Consider the following 23,111-nt stretch of genomic DNA (forward strand, 5'->3'; position numbering starts at 1 on the left):
ATCAGTGGCCTGGCAGGCTCTGGTACTTTTAACAGTCTGATATTCAGGAATAAGCAAGTGATGCTTCTCATGATGTGCAGCTAAAGTAAGATGCCCTTGGTATCTTGGAATGGGTGGAGCTGTGCTGCCCATCCCAGGGGACAGGGTGCCTGCATCGCATGCAGAAGGTCCTGGGTCAGTCCCTGACAGAGCCTCCAACCAGGCTCAGAAAGATCCTTATCTGAAGCCCTGGAGAGGTCAGCACAGGTAGCACCAGCTGGACAGAGCAATGGCTGCACGAAGCAGGACACAGCTTCCTGCGTCCACCCAGATGCTGCCACTAACATGGACTCTGTTTTGAGAACAGGCAGGACCTCTTTAACATCTGCTCTTCCTGCATCTGGCAAAGGGATAGGAGGGACAGGAGTCCTACCGGGCAAAAAGGGCCACCACCTTATTTGGAAGCCTCTTGTTTGTCTCATTTCTTCATTGCTGGAGCTCAGCTGGAGTTGGGTTGGGAATTGAGTCTTGGTGGGGCCTGTGTTTTCGTTCTATTTTATGGTTTGGGTTTTAAAATGCCTCTGTCAACTCTGGACCTTCATTACAACTTGAAATAGTATGAACTAAATCAATGTCTTTCAATACTGAAACCAAAAACTTTGCAGAGAGAGAGAAAGCAGGCTGAGTTCAAGGAAGAGGTTGATTCCGAAAGGCAGAGAAGAGTTCCAGCCATCTGCCCAACCCTCTCCCTCTCCCACCCAAGGGAAAAAAAGTTGGCAGCCGACAGGTTACGCTTTTGTACAAACAGAAGCTGAGACTCCAGAGGGACCAATTGCTGGGTTATTAATTAGAAGGCTGAAGCAAGGGACTGAAAAAATTATAAATGCGTCAAGGTTTCAAAATGGAGGCCTTGTTTGTGGGAGGCAAATCTCCCCGGATCCCCCCACCCCACCCCGTTCAGACGCTCTCCAGGCAGAGAAGGCAGCTTTGGGATTCTGAGGGGCTTTACAGAAGGACAGGTGCTAAGAGCCAAGAAGCAAAAGTGGGAGCTACCAATGTGCAGGGAGGCCAGAGGGTGACCCTGGGTGCTGCCACACTGTCATTCCCTGGCCACGTGCAGGCAGCATCCCTCACCCAGCAGGACTAGAAGAATCAATAATGCAGGCTTGCCTCTCACCAAGTAGCTGGCACAAGGCATCCTTCAACCAGCCAACCAATAGGCAGATCACCTAGAAGAGGCTGGCCAGGAGAGGAGCAATTAAACTGCAGCCTGATTAGAGCCAGAGAAGACAACTGTTTCCAGGAGAACCACGTGGGCTTCCTTAAGTGCCTGCAGAGTAAGGGGGGCTGGTCCAGTCCCATCCAGTCCCTCTACCCCCTCCTTGTCAGTGCTTTCCCCGTACAGTGGCAGCAGTAGCAGCATGTGATGCAGTCTGTCTGTCCCACACAAGGCTTGGAGGCAGGATCCCGTTGCTAAGAGACAGGACTGTGCTTCCCAGCCCACACTGACCTTTGTCACTGCAACTAGCTCAAGGGCTTTTGCTAGAGCAAAAGGGGGGGCACTTGCACAGGTGAGGGAGGGGAAGCAAATGAAGCTTTTGCCGTGTAGCCAGCTGGACCCAATACAAAGCAACACACATCCAGTAGGGGAGATGCTCCATAGGTACCAATCTAGTGTTTGTTGGGGGGGGGGAGGGTCTTAGAAGCATCTCTGTGCAAAGGTAGGGGTTACAAAATCCACCCAGAAGCAGCCTCACTGCACAGCATGTGTGCGCGGGGGGGGGGGGTGCAGAGTGGCACCGCTGCCCTTCCTTGGCATCTCAGCAACAAAGGGAGTGATGCCTGCAGCAGTATGGAGGAGAGAGGCTGCAGACAGCCAGACAAAGGAAGCAACTGGGAGATGGCTCTGGCTCCAGGTCACACACACTGTAGCGTCCAGGTCCAGCGGCTTGCTTTTTGTTAGCTCGTTAACCAGGATCCCATTTGGGGAAATTTAAATCCACAAGTCTCAGGATTACAGAATGAAATCACCGCATATGAAGGTATTTTCTCTTCATGCATAAAGAGAATTTTAGATCTGTGCCCAACCTACACCAAATGCTCTCTAACCTGCATAGAAGTCCCAGCCAATTAACATGCAGTAAACAAAATTGAGCAAATGTTCCCACTCTGTCAGCCCAATGCAGGCTACCAAAAAGCAGCCCAAACAGAGAGGTTTTGCTGTGCTCACATCTGCTTAGCACATGCCAAGGACATAACCTGATCTGTACTTGCCAGCTGAATGTATGAACTGGTTCCCTGGGAAACATTTGAAGTGATATTGAAGCCCTCGCAGTGGTCTTCTACGTACAACAGCCCAGCTACAAAAGCCCAATGTTGTATTGGTCTGCTGGGTGGCTAAAGAGGGCCTCTTTAGACAAGTGAAGCTTTTGGGAAGGACAATACAAAAAGAGGGAAGACCCTAGATACTAAGGACTCAGACTGTTTAGAAGCTGAAAACTAGCATACTGAAGTGAGCTTTTGAGCCAGTGAAGCTGATAAAGAATTGGCAGAATCTGATCAGATGTGGTGGCTCTGGATGAAACCAGACTCTGGTCTGGACCAGTGGAGGTTTCTAGACACCCTGCCAGGGCAACCCCACACAAAGTGCATTACAGCAGCTCAGGCTGCAGGTGATGAGAATATGAATGATTGCAGACAAGATTTGCTCAATAACTTTACAGTGGTGGTGCTTTCAGTCAAAGCAGCTGGTTCAGATCTCATGCAGCCCGTGCTCAGCAGAGAGAGGCAAGTTTGGGAGCAAAGATCAGAACTACAGAACTGGAGGAGACTTGAAGGACTTCTGCAACAACTTGCCTCCAGAAGGATGTGAAGGGCTGGAGGGACCAAGCCAAAGGCATTCATTTCTAGTCCCAAAGGACTGCAGGTTCTCAGAGCTGAAAAGATCTTGGAGAGTTGCTGGGTTAGATGGACCAATGCTCTGACTCTGCATAAAGCAACTTTTTTTCAGAGTGGAGCCCATATGCTTTCAGTTGCCTGCCACATATGCCTGCTTTTCTCCTCTTCATCTCTTTCTTTTGCAAAGAACTTGATGCTGCTGGTGCAATCCAGTTGTGGATCACAACTCCCCAGCGGAAGAGCAGTATCCTGGCTGCAGATCCCCCTCTCCCTGAGCATTTATGAAAAGGTTGGCCAGCACCTGGGAAGCAGGCTCTTAGCCTCAGAATGCCTCAGAATCACCCTCTTACACCAGCTGTGGATGCCTCTCCTAAAAACAAACAACATTCGAGCATCACAGACTGTTTTCATTCCCCAAACTTGACAGGCTTCTTAAACCTAGAGCCCTCCTGAAATGCACGTTTGTCAGTCAACAAACAAGCCTCACCTAGAGTACTGTGCCCTGTTCTGGGCACCACACTTTAAGAAGGATGGAGCCAAACTGGGTTTAGAGAAGGGCAACAGAGATGGTCAGGAGTCTGGAAAACAAGTCCTATGACAAAAGACTGAGAGAATACAGTCTGTTTCACCTGGAGAAGCTGAGGAGGAACATGATCAATGTTTCCTGTAAGGGGTCTGCAACACTGGGCAGACCCCTTCTGTAGCTGCACAAAGTCACAACATTTGCACAAATGACAGTGTCATCACCAAACTTCCAGGCTGCTGAGCTGCGCAGTTTGGCTTCAAGCGACACAGAAGTGCAGCTTAGTGGGAACAGTGCACATGATAGTGCTCTGCAAATAACGGAAGGCTTGTCATATGAAAGAAGGCAAAGATTTGTTCTCGGCTACCCCAGAAAGGAGAGCTAGATCTGTTGGGGTTATGCTGCAGGAGGGAAGACTGCAGCGGATATAAGGCTGGGTAAGTAAGAGCAATGGAACTGATTACCAAAGGAGTGGGTTCTCCCTCCCTGGAGTTTTTCAAGTAGAGGCCAAACAGGTCTTTTTAAGGCATGCTCTAGTCTAGGGAGGGCTTTCCTGCTTTTAGCAGGGGGTTGGACTAGATGGCCTTGAAAGGTCCTTCCAATCTCTGAATACAATATCAGGCAATGTCCTGCTTACATGAATGTATCATCATCATACACATCATAGAACAGCACAAGGAGGGATAGAGCCCTCTTAGTTGTGTCACCCAAACCATGGAATGGCCTTTTTATGTACATGTGTCCCCTTCACTGCCTGCCTTCAGAAGATCAGTTAAAACTATGCTCTTTATGCAAGCTTTTCAAGAAGAACTGCTGGAAACTGGTTTTATTCTGCTCTGTTTTTATTCAGTTCTTTATTTTCCCCTGTCAGTTATCCTGGTGTATTCTCATTTATTTCAATGTAAGCTACCTTGAGTGCCCAGCTCTGCAGAAAAGTAGGGTATAAATTAATAAAATAAATATTGAATGCTCAGCATGCTCAGGGCAGGAGGTCTGGTCTAGAGGGTAGAGCCTCCATTTGCCTGAAGATAACATCTGCAGGTCGCCAGTTCGAGGCCACCGGCACCATGTGACCTTGAAGCAGCTGACAAGCTGAGCCGAGTTATTCTATCTGCTCTGAGCGTGGGAGGATGGAGGCCAGAATGTGTGGCCAGATCAGAAAAAAACATCTGAATGTTGTGGTTTCTTGAAAGATAGAACCTTCTTTCAAATTGTAAAAATCCCTACGGGGATTTGATTAGCCTGCCTATGTAAACCGCCTTGAATAAAGTCCGAGGAGAAATCTGAGGACCAAGAAATACCTGCATTATTATTATTATTATTATTATTATTATTTAGAATGTGGTGTGCAGTCCTGTCTGGTTACCTGACATGAAGGAGAACTGTGGAAAGCATAACAAATGGCAAGTCCAATGAAGGATCATTTTCCAATAAAAAAAGTTTAAACAAGTGACACTCTAACTCAGCTAAAAGAAAAGGTGGCGGCACAGCAGAACCTGACAAGTTGCATGAAATCATGGGTGGGGGAGAGAAAGTGAACATGGAAAAAAAGATTTATTTTCAAGATAAAAAAATATCCCCTCCAATTGAGAGGCAGCCCCTTTCAGGCAGAAAGAAGGGTATACAGCCTCTGAAATGATAACTGATCTCTGGAACTCCTTAGCACAGGATTAACTAATGAGCACCTAGCATATGCAGCTGTTCAAAAAGGGTTTTATAAAGCTATGGAACAGATGTCCAGGCAACTACTAGTTAAGACAGCAAGAATCCCAAGCCATGATGTGTATGCGCAACCTCCTGATTTTAGAAACCTAAAAGCCTAAGCCTCCTGGCTTAGAAAAGCCAGATTCTAAGCCTCCTGGCTTAGAAAAGCCAGATTTTAGAATCTGGCTATGTCAGAATGCCAGATGCAAGGGAGGGCACCAGGATGCAGGTCTCTTGTTATCAGGTGTGCTCCCTGGGGCATTTGGTGGGCCGCTGTGAGATACAGGAAGCTGGACTAGATGGGCCTATGGCCTGATCCGGCGGGGCTTTTCTTATGTTCTTATCTGCAGGTGAGCTTCCCTCTGGCACCTGGATGACTGCTGCTGGTTGAAAGGGTGCTGAACTGGCCACTGGCTTGGCCACACATGAGGAACTCTCATGTTCACAACGATCAAACAGACCGCTCCTGCACTATGACGGGCACCCACTTTGCTAACAAGGGAAGACTCAAAATGTCCACAGAAAGCACAGAAGGCTGGCTCCCATCCACAGAATTTCCGAGCATATCCCACTGTGGCATCTACCTAGCAGACTGTAAAAATAGCACAATGGATCTCTCACTTTGGCAAGTCTAACTTTAATTCAATACACTTTTCTCTAAAGCAGTGATTTTCAACCTTTTTAATCTCACAGCACACTGACAAGGCACACCATCAGTTTTTTAACAACTGACAAGGCACACCATGCTGTCAATAGGGGCTCATATCCCCCATTGGCCTACTAAAAATGGCCCTCTCCAAATTCTCATGGCACACCTGGGGACCATTCGTGGCACACCAATGTGCCACGGCACAGTGGTTGAAAATGGTTGCTCTAAAGAGAGAGAAGGGTTAGAAGAGGAGAGCAACAAATGAGATGGGAAGAAACAGACACACTTCCTTGGACAAAGCAACACACAGGTGGGAATAAGTGAGCATTTTGAAATGTTCAAAGCACTTCACATACACGACTTCAGTAACCCTCACAACATAGGTGTGCTTATCCCCACACTGTAGGCAGAGACCGAACAGGAGCATCAGGCCTCTATACATCCAAAGCAGAAGTGAAATGTACACCAGTGACTTAGGCCCAGACCGAACAAGCAAAAACCCAGGTGGAAATAGACATTTGCCTCCAGATAGATGCACATTTAGAAGTAAAACTCACGTGGTTTTTCTTATCCATAAGGCATCCTTGAGTTTTTTGCCATGGAATATCCAAGTACCTTTTTCCAGGAATAAAGTTTTTATTCCATAGCCCTGCAGTTTTCAAACTCTCCGGAAGTTTGAAAGCTGCAGTAAGTCTTTGTGGGGGCAGGGGGAGGCAGCAGGGGCAGGAGGAAGGGAGCAGGGACTAGGGTGCACCCTCCAGTCCCTGCAGCAGCTGTCCCTGTGTGCGGGGAGCCCTGCATGAGCGCCAGAGGGAAAGGGAGAGTGGAGCGATCTGCTCTGCCTCCGCAAAAGCAGAAGCGGAGCACCATCGCCCCACTCTCCCTTTCCCTGACCTGGGGCGCCCTGCAGGTGCTCATGCAGGGCTCCCCGCACACAGGGACAGCTGCTGCAGGGACTGGAGGGTGCACCCCAGTCCTTGCAGCCCCGTCAGAAGGGAAAGTGGAGCGATCATGCTCCGCTTCCAGTTTTGTGGAGCAGGGTGCGATTGCTCCGCTTTCCCTTTTCCTGACCTGGGGAGGCTGCAGGAGGCTTGGGCAAGTACACCCAAGCCCCTGTCTTCCCCCATCTCCTTAAGGGGAGCCCCCACCCCTTAAGGGGACAGAGGCCAGGACCCACAGGCTGGGGCGTTACAACGCCCCAGTTTGAATACCACTGCCATAGCCCCTTGGAGCACTGGGTTTGTGTGTGTACACAGTGGTATACCTAGAGGGAGTGCAAAGCATTAAGCTTTTCAGGGTGCCTCCCGCAGCGTGCAAATGCCCCTCCCCTTCGGAGCCAGGTGAACGCCTCTGTTTCCTCCCACTGCCCAAAATGGCTCTGAAGGGGAGAGGAAGGGGCTATTTGCATACTGTGGTGAGGCTCCCTGCCAAATTTAGTGCTTTGTACTCCCTCTAGCTACTCCACTGTCCCCAAGGGTAAAGCAAGACCAGCCCAGATAATTATGTTCAATGGGGCTTACTCCCAGGAAAGTGTGTATCCATTCCTAATTATGTTTGGAACTGAAATCTCATTATTAGCTTTTTGGAGTGTGGGTGTGAAAGCTGGCTGCTTGGGTGATCATCTCCACATGCCTGTTTTGGGGCTTGGTCCAATGCCTGCTTGATTGGAAGCAAGACCCAAGGAGTAGGCAAAAAGCATGTGAACCCTCCTGTTACTGGCAGAAGGGGCAGGTCCACTGCCCTCAGAGGGGCAAACCTTCAGGCGGAAATTCCAACCACTCTTGATGGGAAAGTGCTGCTGGGATACATGCAGACTCAGGAAGTCACCTGAAGGATGACTGACAGCACTGGAGGAGGGACTAGTATGGCTTTGCCATGAAGCAATCCCCAGACTGGAGTGAATGTGTGGCTGCAAATCCCATGTGGCAAGAAACACATCTGTGGGACGTGACTCACAGATACATGGAAAAACTGTGCATTTGTTCTGGGCTTTAGTCCCCCATCCTTCTGGGTCTCCAGGCACCTGGGGAAATTTAACCACTACAGGAATGACCATTCACATCTGCTCTGATTTAGCAGCAAAATGTCAATGCCAAGAACTATCAAAGACTCATGTCCACCTTACCATAAACACAGTGGCATAGCTAGAGGGGGTGCAAAGCACTACGTTCTGCAGGGAGCCTCACTGTGGCATGCAAGCAGCCCTTCCCCCTCCGCTTTGGAGCCATTCCAGGAGCAAAATGGAGGCAAATGCCTGCTCTAAGGGCCCCGTTGGAGGACTCATGAACAGCCCAACCTTACATTTGAGACCTGCCAGAGTATGTCCACGTCCACCAATGCAGCAACAACCCTGTAAACACAGAAGTCCAACTGCTGATGGACATGCCCCAGCTGCTGGGGAAAAATGCTGGGGGGGGGGGGGACACAGTGGAAAAATGCTGAAAAACGACTGCACTAAGGCCACTGCAGCACAACTCTCAGTGCAGGTGCCAGAATGGAGAGGAGAGGGGGCAAAACGTGGGTGGGATACAGAAGAGATATGGGTGGAGTGAGTGAGTCAGTGTATGCTATATCCTACCCCCCCCCCATTCAGACAATAGCTGGCCTTGATGCCAGAAAAAGCTGGCCTAGGAAGGAGTAAACCCAGAGAGAGCAATGGGGAAGGAAAAACACAAGAACATCTCATGCCCCCCCCTCCACAATCCTGAGACACAGAATACCGGGTGCAGCTACCCACAGCACACCCACCCCTCACCAGTAACTTGCTCTTTCTCAGGTGAGAAGGCAGGCACCTATACCTCTCTGGCTCTCATCGTTCACACTTAGAGCACAGTGAAAGGGTGTGATGCACAGAGGGAATGCTTTACACAAACAACTTCACGGCCCTCACAACACACATGGCAAGATCTCGGGCCAACACTTGTCTTCTCAGAAATCCCACTGCAGGGATTCTGCCCCGGAAGACCTCCACAGACAAGTATCCAACCGGCACATCTATCTTACCATCCCAACCACGGAAGCATGGACAATGCACACCACAGAGGTAAGCAAAGGAGGGGAGGGGAATCCTCACCTGTCCCCACACACTGATGTTACATCTCTGTCTCTGTCTCATATCTAAATTCCCACCCCCCATACTGACCCTTCATGATTGGCATATGAATCATTGTTAACAACAGTGTTGCTGAACCATCCCTTCCTTTTGCAACAGCTAAGAGCATAGGTGTCTGCTCCCTCTTAGTGAATGCCAGAAACACCAACCATTGGCATGTGTGTGCATGTCCATCAGCAGTTGGACTTCTGTGTTCACAGGATTCTTATAAGAACATAAGAAGAGCTCCGCTGGATCAGGCCAAAGGCCCATCTAGTCCAGCTTCCTGTATCTCACAGTGGCCCACCAAATGCTTCACTGAGCACACAAGACAACAAACACAACCTGTACCCTGGTACTCTCCCCAGTGCATTTGGCACTCTGAGGTAGCCTACCTCTAAAACCAGGAGCTTGCACATACCTACCATGACTTGTAACCTGTGATGGACATTTCCTCCAGAAATTTGTCCAATCCCCTCTTAAAGACATCTGGGCAAGATGACATCACCACTACCTGTGGCAAGGAGTTCCACAGACTAATTGCATGCTGGGTAAAGAAATAGTTTCTTTTGTTTGTTCTAACTCTCCCAACACTCAACTTCAGTGGATGTCCCCTGGCTCTGCTATTATGTGAGAGGGAAAAAAGCATCACTATATACTCTATCCATTCCTGCATGATTTTCTATGTCAGGTGCCTCTTTTCTAGACTGAAGAGCTGCAAATGCTGTAGCCTTTCCTCATAAGGGAAGTGCCCCACCAGCCCAGTAATCATTTTGGTTGCTCTCTTTTGCACCTTCTCTATTTCCAGTGTATCTGTTCTGGGATGTGGTGACCAGAACTGGACGCAATACTCCAGGTGTGGCCTTGTTGCTGCATCGGTGGATGTGGACACACTCTGGCATGTATCGAAGGTAGAATTAGGCTGTTTATGTGTCCATGAGCACTATCAACCAGGTAGGTAGACCTGGACTTCCACCCAGATTTGGAGCCCAGATCTACCTGCTGCGTAAGCCTGGGCCCCCATTCCAACTCGGCTCCACCCAGCGGGTGTTTCCCTGGCAGCCACCTTTGCCCTCCACTGGTAGGACAGTTTGGAGGGGTCCACTCACCCATGGCCCCACCTTGGATATGCCCGTGCTGCCATGTGTGTTTCTGGCCAGTTATGCAAACAACAAGTGGTTAGGGTTAGCCCTGTGGCTCCACTCAAACCTGGCTTGCCTGGCGCCTCCCACCCTGGGCTTTGGTGCAGTGAGCTATCAGCCCCCTACCTGGCCTGACTGCTGTTGAGACTCCCTTGCAACTTCCCCCTCTCAGCCCAGAACCCACCGCCTAGTGCCCCTGTTGCCCCAGCAATCAGGAAGCAAACTTTGGAAAAGGCACATGGAGTGGCAAGACCCGACCCTGACCCCAACCGATTGACCATGGCTCAGGCACTAGCTGCAGTGCCACCTGTGCACGAGTGGCTGGTCTGGTACCAAGGTGCCACTCAATTGTCTAGGGCAGTGGTTCTCACACATTTCGCACCCGGACCCACTTTTCAGAATGAGAATCTGTCAGGATCCACCAGAAATGATGGCATGACCAGAAGTGACATCATCAAGCAGGAAAATTTTTAACGGTCCTAGGCTGCAATCCTAGCCACACTTACCCAGGAGTATGTTCTATTGACATATTGAGTATTGTCAATGTTCTATTGACACATCTATTGAGCATGTTTTATCATTGTTAAAAGAATATACATAGTAGTTTGTTAAAAGTACAGGTCAATGCAGTCACATACCATGGTAGCATCAAGTCTAATATATTAAAAATAAAATATTGAAATGAATGGGGACCCACCTGAAATTGGCTCACGACCCACCTAGTGGGTCCCGACCCACAGTTTGAGAAACAGTGGTCTAGGGAGTGGTGACCCTGGCATGGTGCCCCATGGCCACATGGGGGGACAGACTCTCCCAGGGGCCTTGGTGGGCACAAGCACAGGAGCAGCAACACTGATCCCAGACAAAGGTATGGCAGTAACTGCATTAGTGTCAGTGCAGCCTCTGAACAGGACTTGGGCCTGCATTTGTGTTTTTTTGAAATGCAAATTTGCAGCACATGGAGCCATGGCAAAAGGAGGGGGAGGCCTTTTGCCTTCACTGCAGTCCCAGTCCAGCTCTCGCTCTCTCTCTCTCTCACACACACACACACACACACACACACACAAATAGAGAGAGAGAGAGAGAGAGCTGGCCCAGGAGGGAAGCTCTCATTTTCACCTGTCACTCATGGATTTGCAAGTATTTAAATAAAAAGAAATTACTCTTAAAATGGTCTGCTATCCAATCAATTTCAAAATCAATTACTTGACTACTTAAACCCAATAACTAGGCCAAAAGGCACCTTTCAAAGTGGTGCCTCTTATATTTAGCAGGGGGAGAGGAACCGTTCCTCTTTGCCCCAGTATGGCATCTTTTCCAGTGAGTGTTGCTTCACCATCTTTTTATAGATTGTGAGCTCTATGGGGACAGGGAACTATTTATTGATTTATTTTGCTATGCAAACCACTTTGTGAACAACTTTTTTATGAGAAGCAGTATATATTCATCATCATCACCATCACTGCAGCCCTGAATGACCAGATGTCAAAGGTTACTACAGCAAGGATGGCATCAACTGCCCTTCCATGACTTCCAAAGATAACACAAGTGTTGATTGGCTTAAAAGTTGCACCAGGGATGTGCGGTGGATGGAGAGGCAGGTGTGGCAAAGCCTCCCCACCAAAGTCCTTCAAAAAACGCCACTTGAGCGCTTGAGTGGTCATGAGCACCTCACAAGGTGGCAGTGGTGCTTTTCGAAGGACTCCGGAAGGAGGCTCTGCCTCACCTGCCTCTCCTTCCACCGCATGTCCCTGTGTTGCAGTACAGATGGTTATGAGAGTGGGAATCAAAACTGACTTGGAGAGAACCTATTTCAGCACTTTGCACATCTAAGGCCCAAATCCTAACCCACTTTCCAGCACTGGCATAGTGGTGGCCAGTGGGGTATGTGTTGCATCCTGCAGTTGGGTGTCACTCACGGAGGCCTCCTCAAAGTAAGGGAATGTTTGTTCCCTTACCTCAGAGCTGCATGCCCTTATGTCGATGCTGGAAAGTGGGTTAGGATTGCACCCTAAGTTGATATCTCTAATGCTCCGAACGACTTGCCACACTGCGCACTACTGCCCATGGTACTGAATCCCCCTCCTAAACTTAGGCTGTTGCATCCCACAGGCAGAGCAAAGGCTTCTCCTGCCCAAACAGCCTGCCCTAGAGGAAGCAGGATGGGGAGGGGCCAGCCAGGGTTTGGGGGGGAGGGAAAGCAATCTTTTTCAACTCAAAATCCTTTACCTGGTGATGCTAAAGACTGAACCTGGGACTCTTCTGCCTGCAAAGCATGCATCCCACCACCAAGCTACCTGTGGCCCATTTTCTTCAACAAGAACATTCTTCCACTCCAGGTTTTGACCCACTTTAGGGCGGGGAAAGAGAGAAAGAGTCTAAAATACAGTTTGGATATTTAGCTAAGGCAGCTCAGTAGACCTGATGGGCAGCGTTACAAATATGATTAGGAGCCCAGTCCTATCCCCCTACCATCACTACTATGGGGGAGGGGAGGATCAGATGGCCAGGGATCCAGCATGTGCGTTTGTGGCTGAGATCCAACCCCTCTCCAGCCTGCTACCAGCCCCTGTCCTCCCCCCTCCCAGCCCACAAACCACTCCCTCCACCACCTTATTAGGGCTGGCAGAGCATCCAGATGAGTCTGGCACACAAGTGTGCAGCCACTGGTCAGTTCTGTCACACTCAATATTTGCACTGTCCCAGAGGCATTTACGACAACAGACCAATAAATCCGCTGTCGTAAATAGCTCATGGGAATGGGCTGAAAGAGTTGGGTGATAGGAAGTTACAAGTTTGAAGACCTGTATATATGTTCCTGTCCCCAAAGATGCAAGTACCAAGAAAAGTTGGCCTTTCACCCATTTCTACAGCCATAAGCATACACCTCTTTACTGAGCATCTCATTTTCATCTTTACATCTCATTTTCATTTGCTGCAGTTCACAATGGTATTATTTGACTCTAGTCAGTGGCATAACTAAAGGGGGTGCAAAGCACTTATTTTTTCAAGAATACTGGAATATTACATAGGTGTAGTAGACAAAATACAACAACTTGGCTCACACTCCATGCTTTTAAAATGCTCCAGAGTAAAAACCCAAAGTGAATGAGAGGAGCATAATGAGTGCTGCTGCTATGGGGCTAGCACTTCCTCGCAGCACATGCGTATAAAACACCCCCTTCCTTGAAAAGTCAGCTCCCAGCCAAGGGACCAGCAGCTGGAGACATCAGGGCAAATCTCCTCTCCCCAGCTGCCAATCCAAAGATGAGAGTCTTTTGGTCAGCCATGGCAACTGGAACTGCTGCCAGTGTCGAAAGGAGGAGCTCAGCTCCCTGCCCCACCGCACTTTCAATCCCCACCACAAAGAGACCCCCTCCTGTAAATAAAACCCTAAGTAACTGCTGACCTAAGCTCAGAATAATCACTTCACATTTCGTTTCATTTAACCTCTTTAACTAATTAAATGTTCAGCAATGTAATAATGTGTATATTGGTTTGCCTTGTTTTGCATTGACTTCCAGTCTCTCCCACCCTCCTCCAAAAATGGATCCTTAGCTCCCCAACCATCACTACATTTCTCTGTTCTGGTCCAAGTCCATGACAACAACCCACCACCTCCTGGCTGATCGCAGCTGCATGGAAATACCTCTGGGACAGTTGTACAAAGCTCTGGAGCCAAGAAGATGAGTGGTAGAAGCACATGGATGGGCCACCACACCATCCCCGGGGCCCAAAGGGAGCACCCCCCAAAGAAAGCCCCTTGCTTGCTCACTCTGTCTCATCTTACCACAATCCAGTTTGACTCACCCAGCAAGATTTCGTCACAAGCTGCCAGAAATGTGAATCTGTCCTGCTAGGCTGGCCCATGTCCCATAACTGTGACAAGCTGACATGACATACACCTGGTGAAAGAGAACTTTGATCCAAAGAGCCAGCACAGTCCCCAGCTATTCTGGCAGGTAAGAGAATATTCTTACACTCAGGTAAGAGTCAGGTGGGGAGGGGGAATACTGCATCTGGGGAAAAACCTTTTCCCAGGAAACACTAAACATTTCCAAGACTTCTGATTAAGAAGAGACAGTCCTGAGATGTGTGAAAGGAATCCAGGAATTAACCTGGATTAACCAGGCAGTCAAGTAACGGATTCTGGAGCATGCAACAATGGCTGGAGCAACAAAAAAGCCAGTGGTAGCCAGAGGGCAGAGCTTCGTCTGGTGATTAATACATTATTATCAGAAGTGCCTCTGAGCATGAACAGTGGGGGCTCCATTTGACCCAGGGCTCCCTTTCTATTTGTAACTGAAACATATGCATGTTCTCCTACCCATTCCTACCCACCAACCCACGCCTCACTTTTCCTTATAGCTGGGAGGTCCTGGAGGCCAAATTTAGGCTTTCAGGCAGGAAGCTGAAAGCCAGGACCTCAAAGGTAGCATTCTCTGAAGTGCTACCTGTTCCACGCGCAGGACCATCTAGGCAGGCAGAGATCAGGGGTCTCAATGCGTGGATGAGACGGTGGTGTAGGGAGGAGGGGTTTAGATTCGTTAGGCACTGGGGAACGTTTTGGGACAAGCGGGGCCTGTACAAGAGGGACGGGTTCCACTTGAACCAGAATGGAACCAGACTGCTAGCGCATAACATTAAAAAGGTGGCAGAGCAGCTTTTAAACTGATCCCTGGGGAAGGCCGACAGGAGCCGAGGGGCATCCGGTTCGGGACCCTCATCATCCTATGGGATGAGGATGGGGAGGTTAGAGAACAACAAGACAAAGGCAGAGTAGGAGAAGAAATTGGGAAAGGTAGCGTGATGGGATGTGATAGACGATTTGGCACAATGAGAGGATGCGGGGACAAAGGAGCGAATAAGCAGCCCATCCTAGGGCATTCCGTGTTCAAATGCTTTTATGCGAATGCCCGAAGTCTACGAGCAAAGGTGGGAGAACTGGAATGTCTGGTGACAAGGGAAAACATTGACATAGTGGGCATAACGGAAACCTGGTGGAATGCGGAGAATCAGTGGGATACCGCAATCCCGGGCTATAAACTCTACAGGAGGGACAGGCAGGGGCGTGTTGGAGGTGGGGTGGCCCTTTATGTTAAGGAAGGGATAGAATCCGGCAAAGTAGAGATTGAAGGTGGGTCCGACTCCACCATAGAATCTCTGTGGGTTAAATTACCAGGCTTGTGCAGCGATGTAATACTGGGGGCGTGCTATCGTCCTCCAGACCAGAAATCGGATGGGGACCTTGAAATGAGGAAACAGATCAGGGAGGTGACAAGGAGGGACAGGGTTGTAATCATGGGGGACTTCAATTATCCACATATTGACTGGGTCAATTTGTGTTCTGATCACAATGAGGAAACCGGATTTCTTGACGTGCTAAATGACTGTGGCTTAGAGCAGCTAGTCACGGAGCCCACCAGAGGACAGGTGACTCTGGATTTAATATTGTGCGGTACGCAGGACCTGGTTAGAGATGTAAACGTTACTGAGCCATTGGGGAACAGTGATCATGCTGCGATCCGTTTTGACGTGCACGTTGGGGGAAGAATACCAGGCAAATCTCTAACAAAAACCCTTGACTTCCGATGGGCGGACTTCCCTCAAATGAGGAGGCTGGTTAGAAGGAGGTTGAAAGGGAGGGTAAAAAGAGTCCAATCTCTCCAGAGTGCATGGAGGCTGCTTAAAACAACAGTAATAGAGGCCCAGCAGAGGTGTATACCGCAAAGAAAGAGGGGTTCCACTAAATCCAGGAGGGTGCCCGCATGGCTAACCAGCCAAGTTAGAGAGGCTGTGAAGGGCAAGGAAGCTTCCTTCCGTAAATGGAAGTCTTGCCCTAATGAGGAGAGTAAAAAGGAACATAAACTGTGGCAAAAGAAATGTAAGAAGGTGATACGGGAGGCCAAGCGAGACTATGAGGAACGGATGGCCAGCAACATTAAGGGGAATAATAAAAGCTTCTTCAAATATGTTAGAAGCAGGAAACCCGCCAGAGAAGCGGTTGGCCCTCTGGATGGTGAGGGAGGGAAAGGGGAGATAAAAGGAGACTTAGAGATGGCAGGGAAATTAAATGAGTTCTTTGCATCTGTCTTCACGGCCGAAGATCTCGGGCAGATATCGCTGCCCGAACGGCCCCTCCTGACCGAGGAGTTAAGTCAGATAGAGGTTAAAAGAGAAGATGTTTCAGACCTCATTGATAAATTAAAGATCAATAAGTCACCGGGCCCTGATGGCATCCACCCAAGAGTTATTAAGGAATTGAAGAATGAAGTTGCAGATCTCTTGACTAAGGTATGCAACTTGTCCCTCAAAATGGCCACGGTGCCAGAAGATTGAAGGATAGCAAATGTCACGCCTATTTTTAAAAAGGGAAAGAGGGGGGACCCGGGAAACTATAGGCCGGTCAGCCTAACATCCATACCAGGTAAGATGGTGGAATGCCTCATCAAAGATAGGATCTCAAAACACATAGACGAACAGGCCTTGCTGAGGGAGAGTCAGCATGGCTTCTGTAAGGGTAAGTCTTGACTCACGAACCTTATAGAATTCTTTGAAAAGGTCAACAGGCATGTGGATGTGGGAGAACCCGTGGACATTATATATCTAGACTTTCAGAAGGCGTTTGACACGGTCCCTCACCAAAGACTACTGAAAAAACTCCACAGTCAGGGAATTAGAGGACAGGTCCTGTCATGGATTGAGAACTGGTTGGAGGCCAGGAAGCAGAGAGTGGGTGTCAATGGGCAATTTTCACAATGGAGAGAGGTGAAAAGCGGTGTGCCCCAAGGATCTGTTCTGGGACCGGTGCTTTTCAACCTCTTCATAAATGACCTGGAGACAGGGTTGAGCAGTGAAGTGGCTAAGTTTGCAGACGACACCAAACTTTTCCGAGTGGTGAAGACCAGAAGTGATTGTGAGGAGCTCCAGAAGGATCTCTCCAGACTGGCAGAATGGGCAGCAAAATGGCAGATACGCTTCAATGTCAGTAAGTGTAAAGTCATGCACAATGGGGCAAAAAATCAAAACTTCACATATAGGCTGATGGGTTCTGAGTTGTCTGTGACAGATCAGGAGAGAGATCTTGGGGTGGTGCTGGACAGGTCGATGAAAGTGTCGACCCAATGTGCGGCGGCAGTGAAGAAGGCCAATTCTATGCTTGGGATCATTAGGAAGGGTATTGAGAACAAAACAGCTAGTATTATAATGCCGTTGTACAAATCCATGGTAAGGCCACACCTGGAGTATTGTGTCCAGTTCTGGTCGCCGCATCTCAAAAAAGACATAGTGGAAATGGAAAAGGTGCAAAAGAGAGCGACTAAGATGCTTACGCGGCTGGGACACCTTCCTTATGAGGAAAGGCTACGGCGTTTGGGCCTCTTCAGCCTAGAAAAGAGACGCCTCGAGGGGGGACATGATTGAGACATACAAAATTATGCAGGGGATGGACAGAGTGGATAGGGAGATGCTCTTTACACTCTCACAAAATACCAGAACCAGGGGACATCCACTAAAATGGAGTGTTGGGCGGGTTAGGACAGACAAAAGAAAATATTTCTTTACTCAGCGTGTGGTCGGTCTGTGGAACTCCTTGCCACAGGATGTGGTGCTGGCGTCTAGCCTAGACGCCTTTAAAAGGGGATTGGACAAGTTTCTGGAGGAAAAATTCATTATGGGGTACAAGCCATGATGTGTATGTGCAACCTCCTGATTTTAGAAATGGGTTATGTCAGAATGCCAGATGCAAGGGAGGGCACCAGGATGAGGTCTCTTGTTATCTGGTGTGCTCCCTGGGGCATGTGGTGGGCCGCTGTGAGATACAGGAAGCTGGACTAGATGGGCCTATGGCCTGATCCAGTGGGGCTGTTCTTATGTTCTTATGTTCCTTCCCTTCTGCTGGATTCTAGACTGCAAGTTCTTTGGGGCAGGGTCCTATCTGTTTGTGCTTAGTAAAACATTATGCACATGAATAGTGGCATATATATTATTATTGCTCATCGTAGCCCACCTGGTGGTGGCTGGTGGTTTCTAAATACTGAGTCCCCAAGTAGCTAGGATATTTAGAGTTATTTACGTAAAATATGTGCAATTCCATGTGGAGCTGCCTCTTGCAGCTCATATGTAGTAATTTCATTTACACCTAAGGTACACAGGTGTTTTTCCAAGTTTTTTGGTACTATGCCCAAAGCACCCACTTCTATCGGTACAATTTTTGCCTTTCTTTGCCAGAGTTCTTCTACCTCAATCTGAAGATGTTTGTATTTGGTTACTTTTTCAAATATATATCATGCATTAATAATACGTTTGTGTACAAGTAGCATGACTTACTCTGAACCAGGTATTAGCCCAGCCACATACTAAATCAGCACCTCTAAACACATGTAGGAGGCCCTTTCCATCCATCGATGCAAACGCAGCCAAAATTGCCACAACTTTGGAGTATGAAAGAAGGGTATTCCCAGGGTGGCTGGTGTTCACGGTCAGGCAGCCCCACGCTCCAGAGGCCTCCCTGAGAAGCCAAGCCCCAGCTGACGGTGGCTGCCTGTACTCCAGGCTGCCCAGAGGCCTCCCCCGTGGGCCTCTCTGCACCAGATTCCACACACAGGGCCAGGGAAGGAAAGAGCAGGCTCCTGCACTGACCAGGCCTTTGTCTCAAGCTCCTGCACAAAAAAGCCTGGAAGCTGACATCCAGGAGTTCCAACAGCAGACACGGCCTGGCCCGCCCTGTTCTCCAAAAGCACGGCCATCTGCTGCCCCCAGCGCTCGCTCAGCCAGGCGTGGCTCCTCCCCGGTTCAAAAGCTGCTTGCAGCATCCCAATCCACCTGAAGCCGATTAAGGCCCCCTTGTAGGGGGGAGGACCAGAGGGGAAAGTTCTGCTGGGGCAAACAGAAGCCTCCCTGCAAATGACATGCTCCGGCTGCGGGGAAAACATGCTTTCCGCCCAGCAGACACCGACCCGCCTGAAGCAAATGCAGAGCCTTCCTCGGCCTGAAAGCAACACCAGGGCTGTCATTAGGAAGGGAGATCTTATCCCTGCCATGCCTTCCACATTCTTGGGTTCCTCTCCTCTCTCTCCGGACCTCCTATTTCTCCTGACAACCTGCAGACACTGAACAGCACCTCGCAAAGCACCTTCCCCCTTCCCGGCCCCACCTGGATTTCAGCCCCTTCGTCTGCATAACCCCAAGGATGGACATCCACCCTGGATGGAGCAGCCGGGCTGTTCTCTGCAGTCAGAGTGGGAATGTGCCACCCCAGAGCAAACTGGCAGCTGCCACAAAGCACTGGGGGAAGGGGGAGGGACGAGAGATGCTGGCTAAAAGCTCCATGGCAACCTCCTGCGCAGGAGTACCATTTGTGCCACTAACTGGCAGGGCTAATTGCCCCAGTTAGCAGCATCTCCACAACATCTTGCCCTTGTGGCATCTTCCCCCCCTTGCACCCCAACAAGCAAAGGGCAATGCCAGTGCTCTGAGCAACAGGTCACAGAGTGGGGTGCCCTAGAGTAACCACCCAGCAAGATCAGCTGCTGTGCCAAATGGGGCAGAAGGAGTCTGGGCAGCTGAGGAGCAGAGGGGCCAACACTGCACCCAGATGTAAGAATATTCCATATTTTAAGAGAAATACCACATTACCTGCGTCCCCCTCCCTCCTTTCCCCCCCCCAAGGCCAATATGAGAAGTAAGACAGGACCCCAATACAAAACCAGCCACACCAGCTTGGGGCACACCTGACACAAAAGCTGTGCCCAGTAGAAAGAAAAGCCCAATCTACACATTTGCAGAAGGCACCCCCCATGCTCTGCCACCTCCACACACTCAGTCAAGGGGGAGGAGCCAGAATAAAGGGGGAGGGGCACTGAGAAAAGGGACAAATGCAGCCCTCTCAGAACTTTTCCCTGCAAGTAGGTCAGAAGCGGACACTTGCACCAGAGAGGTTTGGGATGCAGCCCAAAGGTAGGTGGCGGAGTGGGAGCCAGAAGCTGCTCCTTGAATTAGACTATCCCGGTGCCTTGCGCACTCTGTTTGAGGAGGAAGAGAAGAGGCACCCCATAGGGTTCCCTAGGCAGGCACAGGCCATGAGAATGCATGGCTCTGGGCAGGCTGTTATCTAAACAGAAACTGCTTCTTCACATATATGGTACTAACTTTAACACACATCCACGTGTGGTGACACAGGATTTGCCAAAGGGAGGCAATGCCACAGTAACTCCTCTCCTGCAAACAATGAAGTGGGGTGCCATTTGGACAGCCAAACTACCAGTCAGGTGGATTCAAAGCTGGGCCGGTGGCAAGGTGGTGGAAGGCTCTGGGGGCTGGGGTAGTTTTGTGGCCCACTCCCAGCTATCTCCTCTGCTGGTTGGCAGGTACTGCAACTTCTGGGAATTCAGTGGCCTCTTCTGTCCCTCCAGCAACTCAGCTGAAGCCCAGGAGAGGGAGATAATGGTTGTTGATTTGCAGGAGTCTGGCTGTGTGCGGGTTGTAGATCCTGCCAGCCAGAGAAGCCCTGGGGCCCAGGGACCAGCCAGGCAGTCCCCCTGCTCAGGCCTCCACACCCCTGACACTTCCCAAATGACACTGCAGTCAGTGGGAGGGGGGTGTGTGTGTGCAGGCCAGGCCAGGCCAGGCTTAAAGATTGCTCAATCCAAGAGGGCGCTCCAGGGAAGGAGCCTGTTCAGCCTCCCAGGAGTCCTCACAGAAGCCCACCTTCTGGGAGAAGTCGGCAGGATGCAGGGCAGGTGAGCAGGTCTGAAAACAAACACCAGATCTGGGGCTTGCAGTGGGTGCCTCGGTGGGGGGGGGAGCTATCAGATGATTGTGCGCCAAGGAATCCTCCCACCTCCAGGAGAAAATCCAGCCAGCCCCGCTCCCCTCCAGCCCCAGCACAAAAAGCCCACCCGGCTCTCGGCACCCTGAAGGGAAAGAGCGACATGAAGGACCCTCCCCCGCCAGGCAGGGAGGCCAGATGGGAGCCACGTCCTTTGCCACAGATGGGCTGCCCTCAATGGCATCGCCCCCCCCCCCGGAAAGCACTCCCGGCAGCAGCAGCAAGACACAGGCAGGAAGGGGGGCATATGAAATAAAAAAGTCCTCCTCCTCCTCCTCCTCCTCCTCCTGCTCCAACGCAGACACTTTCCTCCCTGTGGAGCCTTCCTCCTCCCTGCCAGCCCTCGGCAGCGGCAGAGCAGAGCAGGGCTGAGCGGGCGCCTCCTTGCTGGGGAGGGGCGGGGAGGCCCACGAGTGCGCTGGGCCAGCAAGGCCACCTCCGATCAATTGTCTGCCAGGCGCCCATCTCCGGGCAGATGGTGCAGGGGCGGGCGGCCGGGCGGGGGCGAGCGCTCGCTGGCTGGAGAGAAGACCCCCGCCTGCCATGATGCCAGACCCCACCCTGGCACGGCCGGCCGGGAGGCGCCTGCCTCCAGCCCGGCAGCCTCCCCGCCCCCGCCCGCCCGCAGCAGGCGGAAAGTTTCCACGGGTGGCAGTGGGGGGGGCGCCGGGGGCTCCAGCAGCCCTCCGGGGGGAACAATGCGCGGCAGGCAGGGAGGCGGCCGGGCTGCCGCTGGCTGCTCCTTGCCCGGCCAGCAGCCTGCTGGGACGGGGCGCGGCGGCAGGGGGTGTGGAGCAGGCGCTGCGGGCGCCCGGGCAGCGCCTCCGCCTCCTCCCCGCAGCCTCTGCAGCCGGCCGGCCGGGCGGGCAGCGCGGAACAATGAGGGCTCCTCTCCCTGCCTGCCTGCCTCCCCGGGAGCCCCTGCCAGGCGGCTGCGGGGCTGCCAGGCGGGGGGGGAGGCAGGCGCGGGGCAGCGGGAGAGCCCCGGCCCGGCCCGCCTCCGCAGCCGCGTCCCGGCCAGCCCAGAGCCGCGCTGCGCCCCGCGCCCCGGCGGAGGAGCGCTGCCCCCGGCGCCTGCCCTTGGCCGCCCGCGGCAGCACAGCCAGGGAGGGAGGGGGGAGGGAGGGAGAGCCGGGCGCGTTCCTCCCCGCCCCCTCCCCCTCCGGCTGCCTGGCTGGCTGGCTGGCTGGCTGGACTGGGGAGGAGGCGCGGGACAAGGCGGCAGGAGGCGCCTGCAGCCCGGGGAAGCAGGTGGAGCGCCCGCCCGGCCGGCCCACGCGCCGCTGCTGGGGCGAGGCGAGGCGAGGGGCGCGGGTCGGGTCGGGCCGGGCGGGCGGAGGGGCTGTCCCGCGCAGGGGAGCGGCGTGCCCTCCGGCCGCCCGCGGGGCCGGGGAGGAAGGCGGGGCGCCCCAAAGCGCCTCCTGCCGCCTGGGAGCGGGGAGCCTGCCTGGCGGGGCCGTCCTGCCCCGCCGATGAGCCCTGCCGGGAGCGTGCAGCGGGACGCTGGAGGGGCGCGGCCGCGGGACGGGAGGGAGCCCGCGCGGGGGACGCACTCACCGGGCCGGTCTTCACGGGCACGTAGACCACCCCCGGGCCCGGCTTGGCCGGAGACTCGCGGCCGGCGGCGCTGCCCAGGCGGAAGCCCTTGGAGCGCACCCAGAACTGGAACTTGCCCTTCTCGCCCGCGGCGCCCGCTCCGGCCGCGGCCCCGGCGCCGCCCCGCAGCACCTCGGCGATGCGCTGGTACTTGCTGCGGGTGACGGTCTTGGTCTTGGCCGAGTCGCCGTAGGTGCGCAGGCACCAGTCGCGGAACTGCCGGCCCAGCTCGCTGTCCCCGGGCCGGCTCCCGCCCGGCGCCCGCAGCAGCAGCGGCGGCTTCGGCATGGCTGGCCGCCGGCGAGGGGCCGCGGCTGTCCCGGCCGGAGCGAGCCGAGCGCGCGCCTGCCCTGCCCGGCCGGCAGCGAGGCGGGGGAGGAGCCGGCGGCTGCGGGGAGCAGGACGGAGCCCGGGCGGGCGGCGGGACGGGCAGGCGGCGGAGGCGGAGGCGCTGCTCCCCGGCAGGCGCGGCTCGGGGCTCCGCTCGTCTCCTCGCTGGCTGCTGCTGCTGCTGGCCGCCCCCCGCCCCGCTCGCTCCTCCGCCCCTCGCGCGGGATCCCACCTGTTAGAGCCGCCGCCTCCTCCCCCTCGCCGGGCGCAGCGCGCAAGGACGGCTGCCGGGTGCCCAGCCCAGCCAGCCCAGCCCCTCCGGGGACGGGGCGGGGCGGGCGGCAGGCGAGGACGGGATGCGGCGCGGGGCA

General features: G+C 52.5%; 1 protein-coding gene across 1 annotated transcript in view; it reads right to left on the reverse strand.

Annotated features, from left to right (window-relative positions):
* The window catches only part of NOL4L (nucleolar protein 4 like), a 138,729-nt gene extending 116,031 nt beyond the window's left edge, over positions 1 to 22,698 (reverse strand). Inside the window, exon 1 of the mRNA XM_066625519.1 lies at positions 22,372 to 22,698. Coding sequence (XP_066481616.1) covers positions 22,372 to 22,698 — 327 coding nt within the window. The remainder of the gene's footprint in view (positions 1 to 22,371) is intronic.
* Positions 22,699 to 23,111: the final 413 nt, after the last annotated feature.

This window comes from Tiliqua scincoides, chromosome 4, assembly GCF_035046505.1.
Source record: "Tiliqua scincoides isolate rTilSci1 chromosome 4, rTilSci1.hap2, whole genome shotgun sequence".
Lineage (NCBI taxonomy): Eukaryota > Metazoa > Chordata > Lepidosauria > Squamata > Scincidae > Tiliqua > Tiliqua scincoides.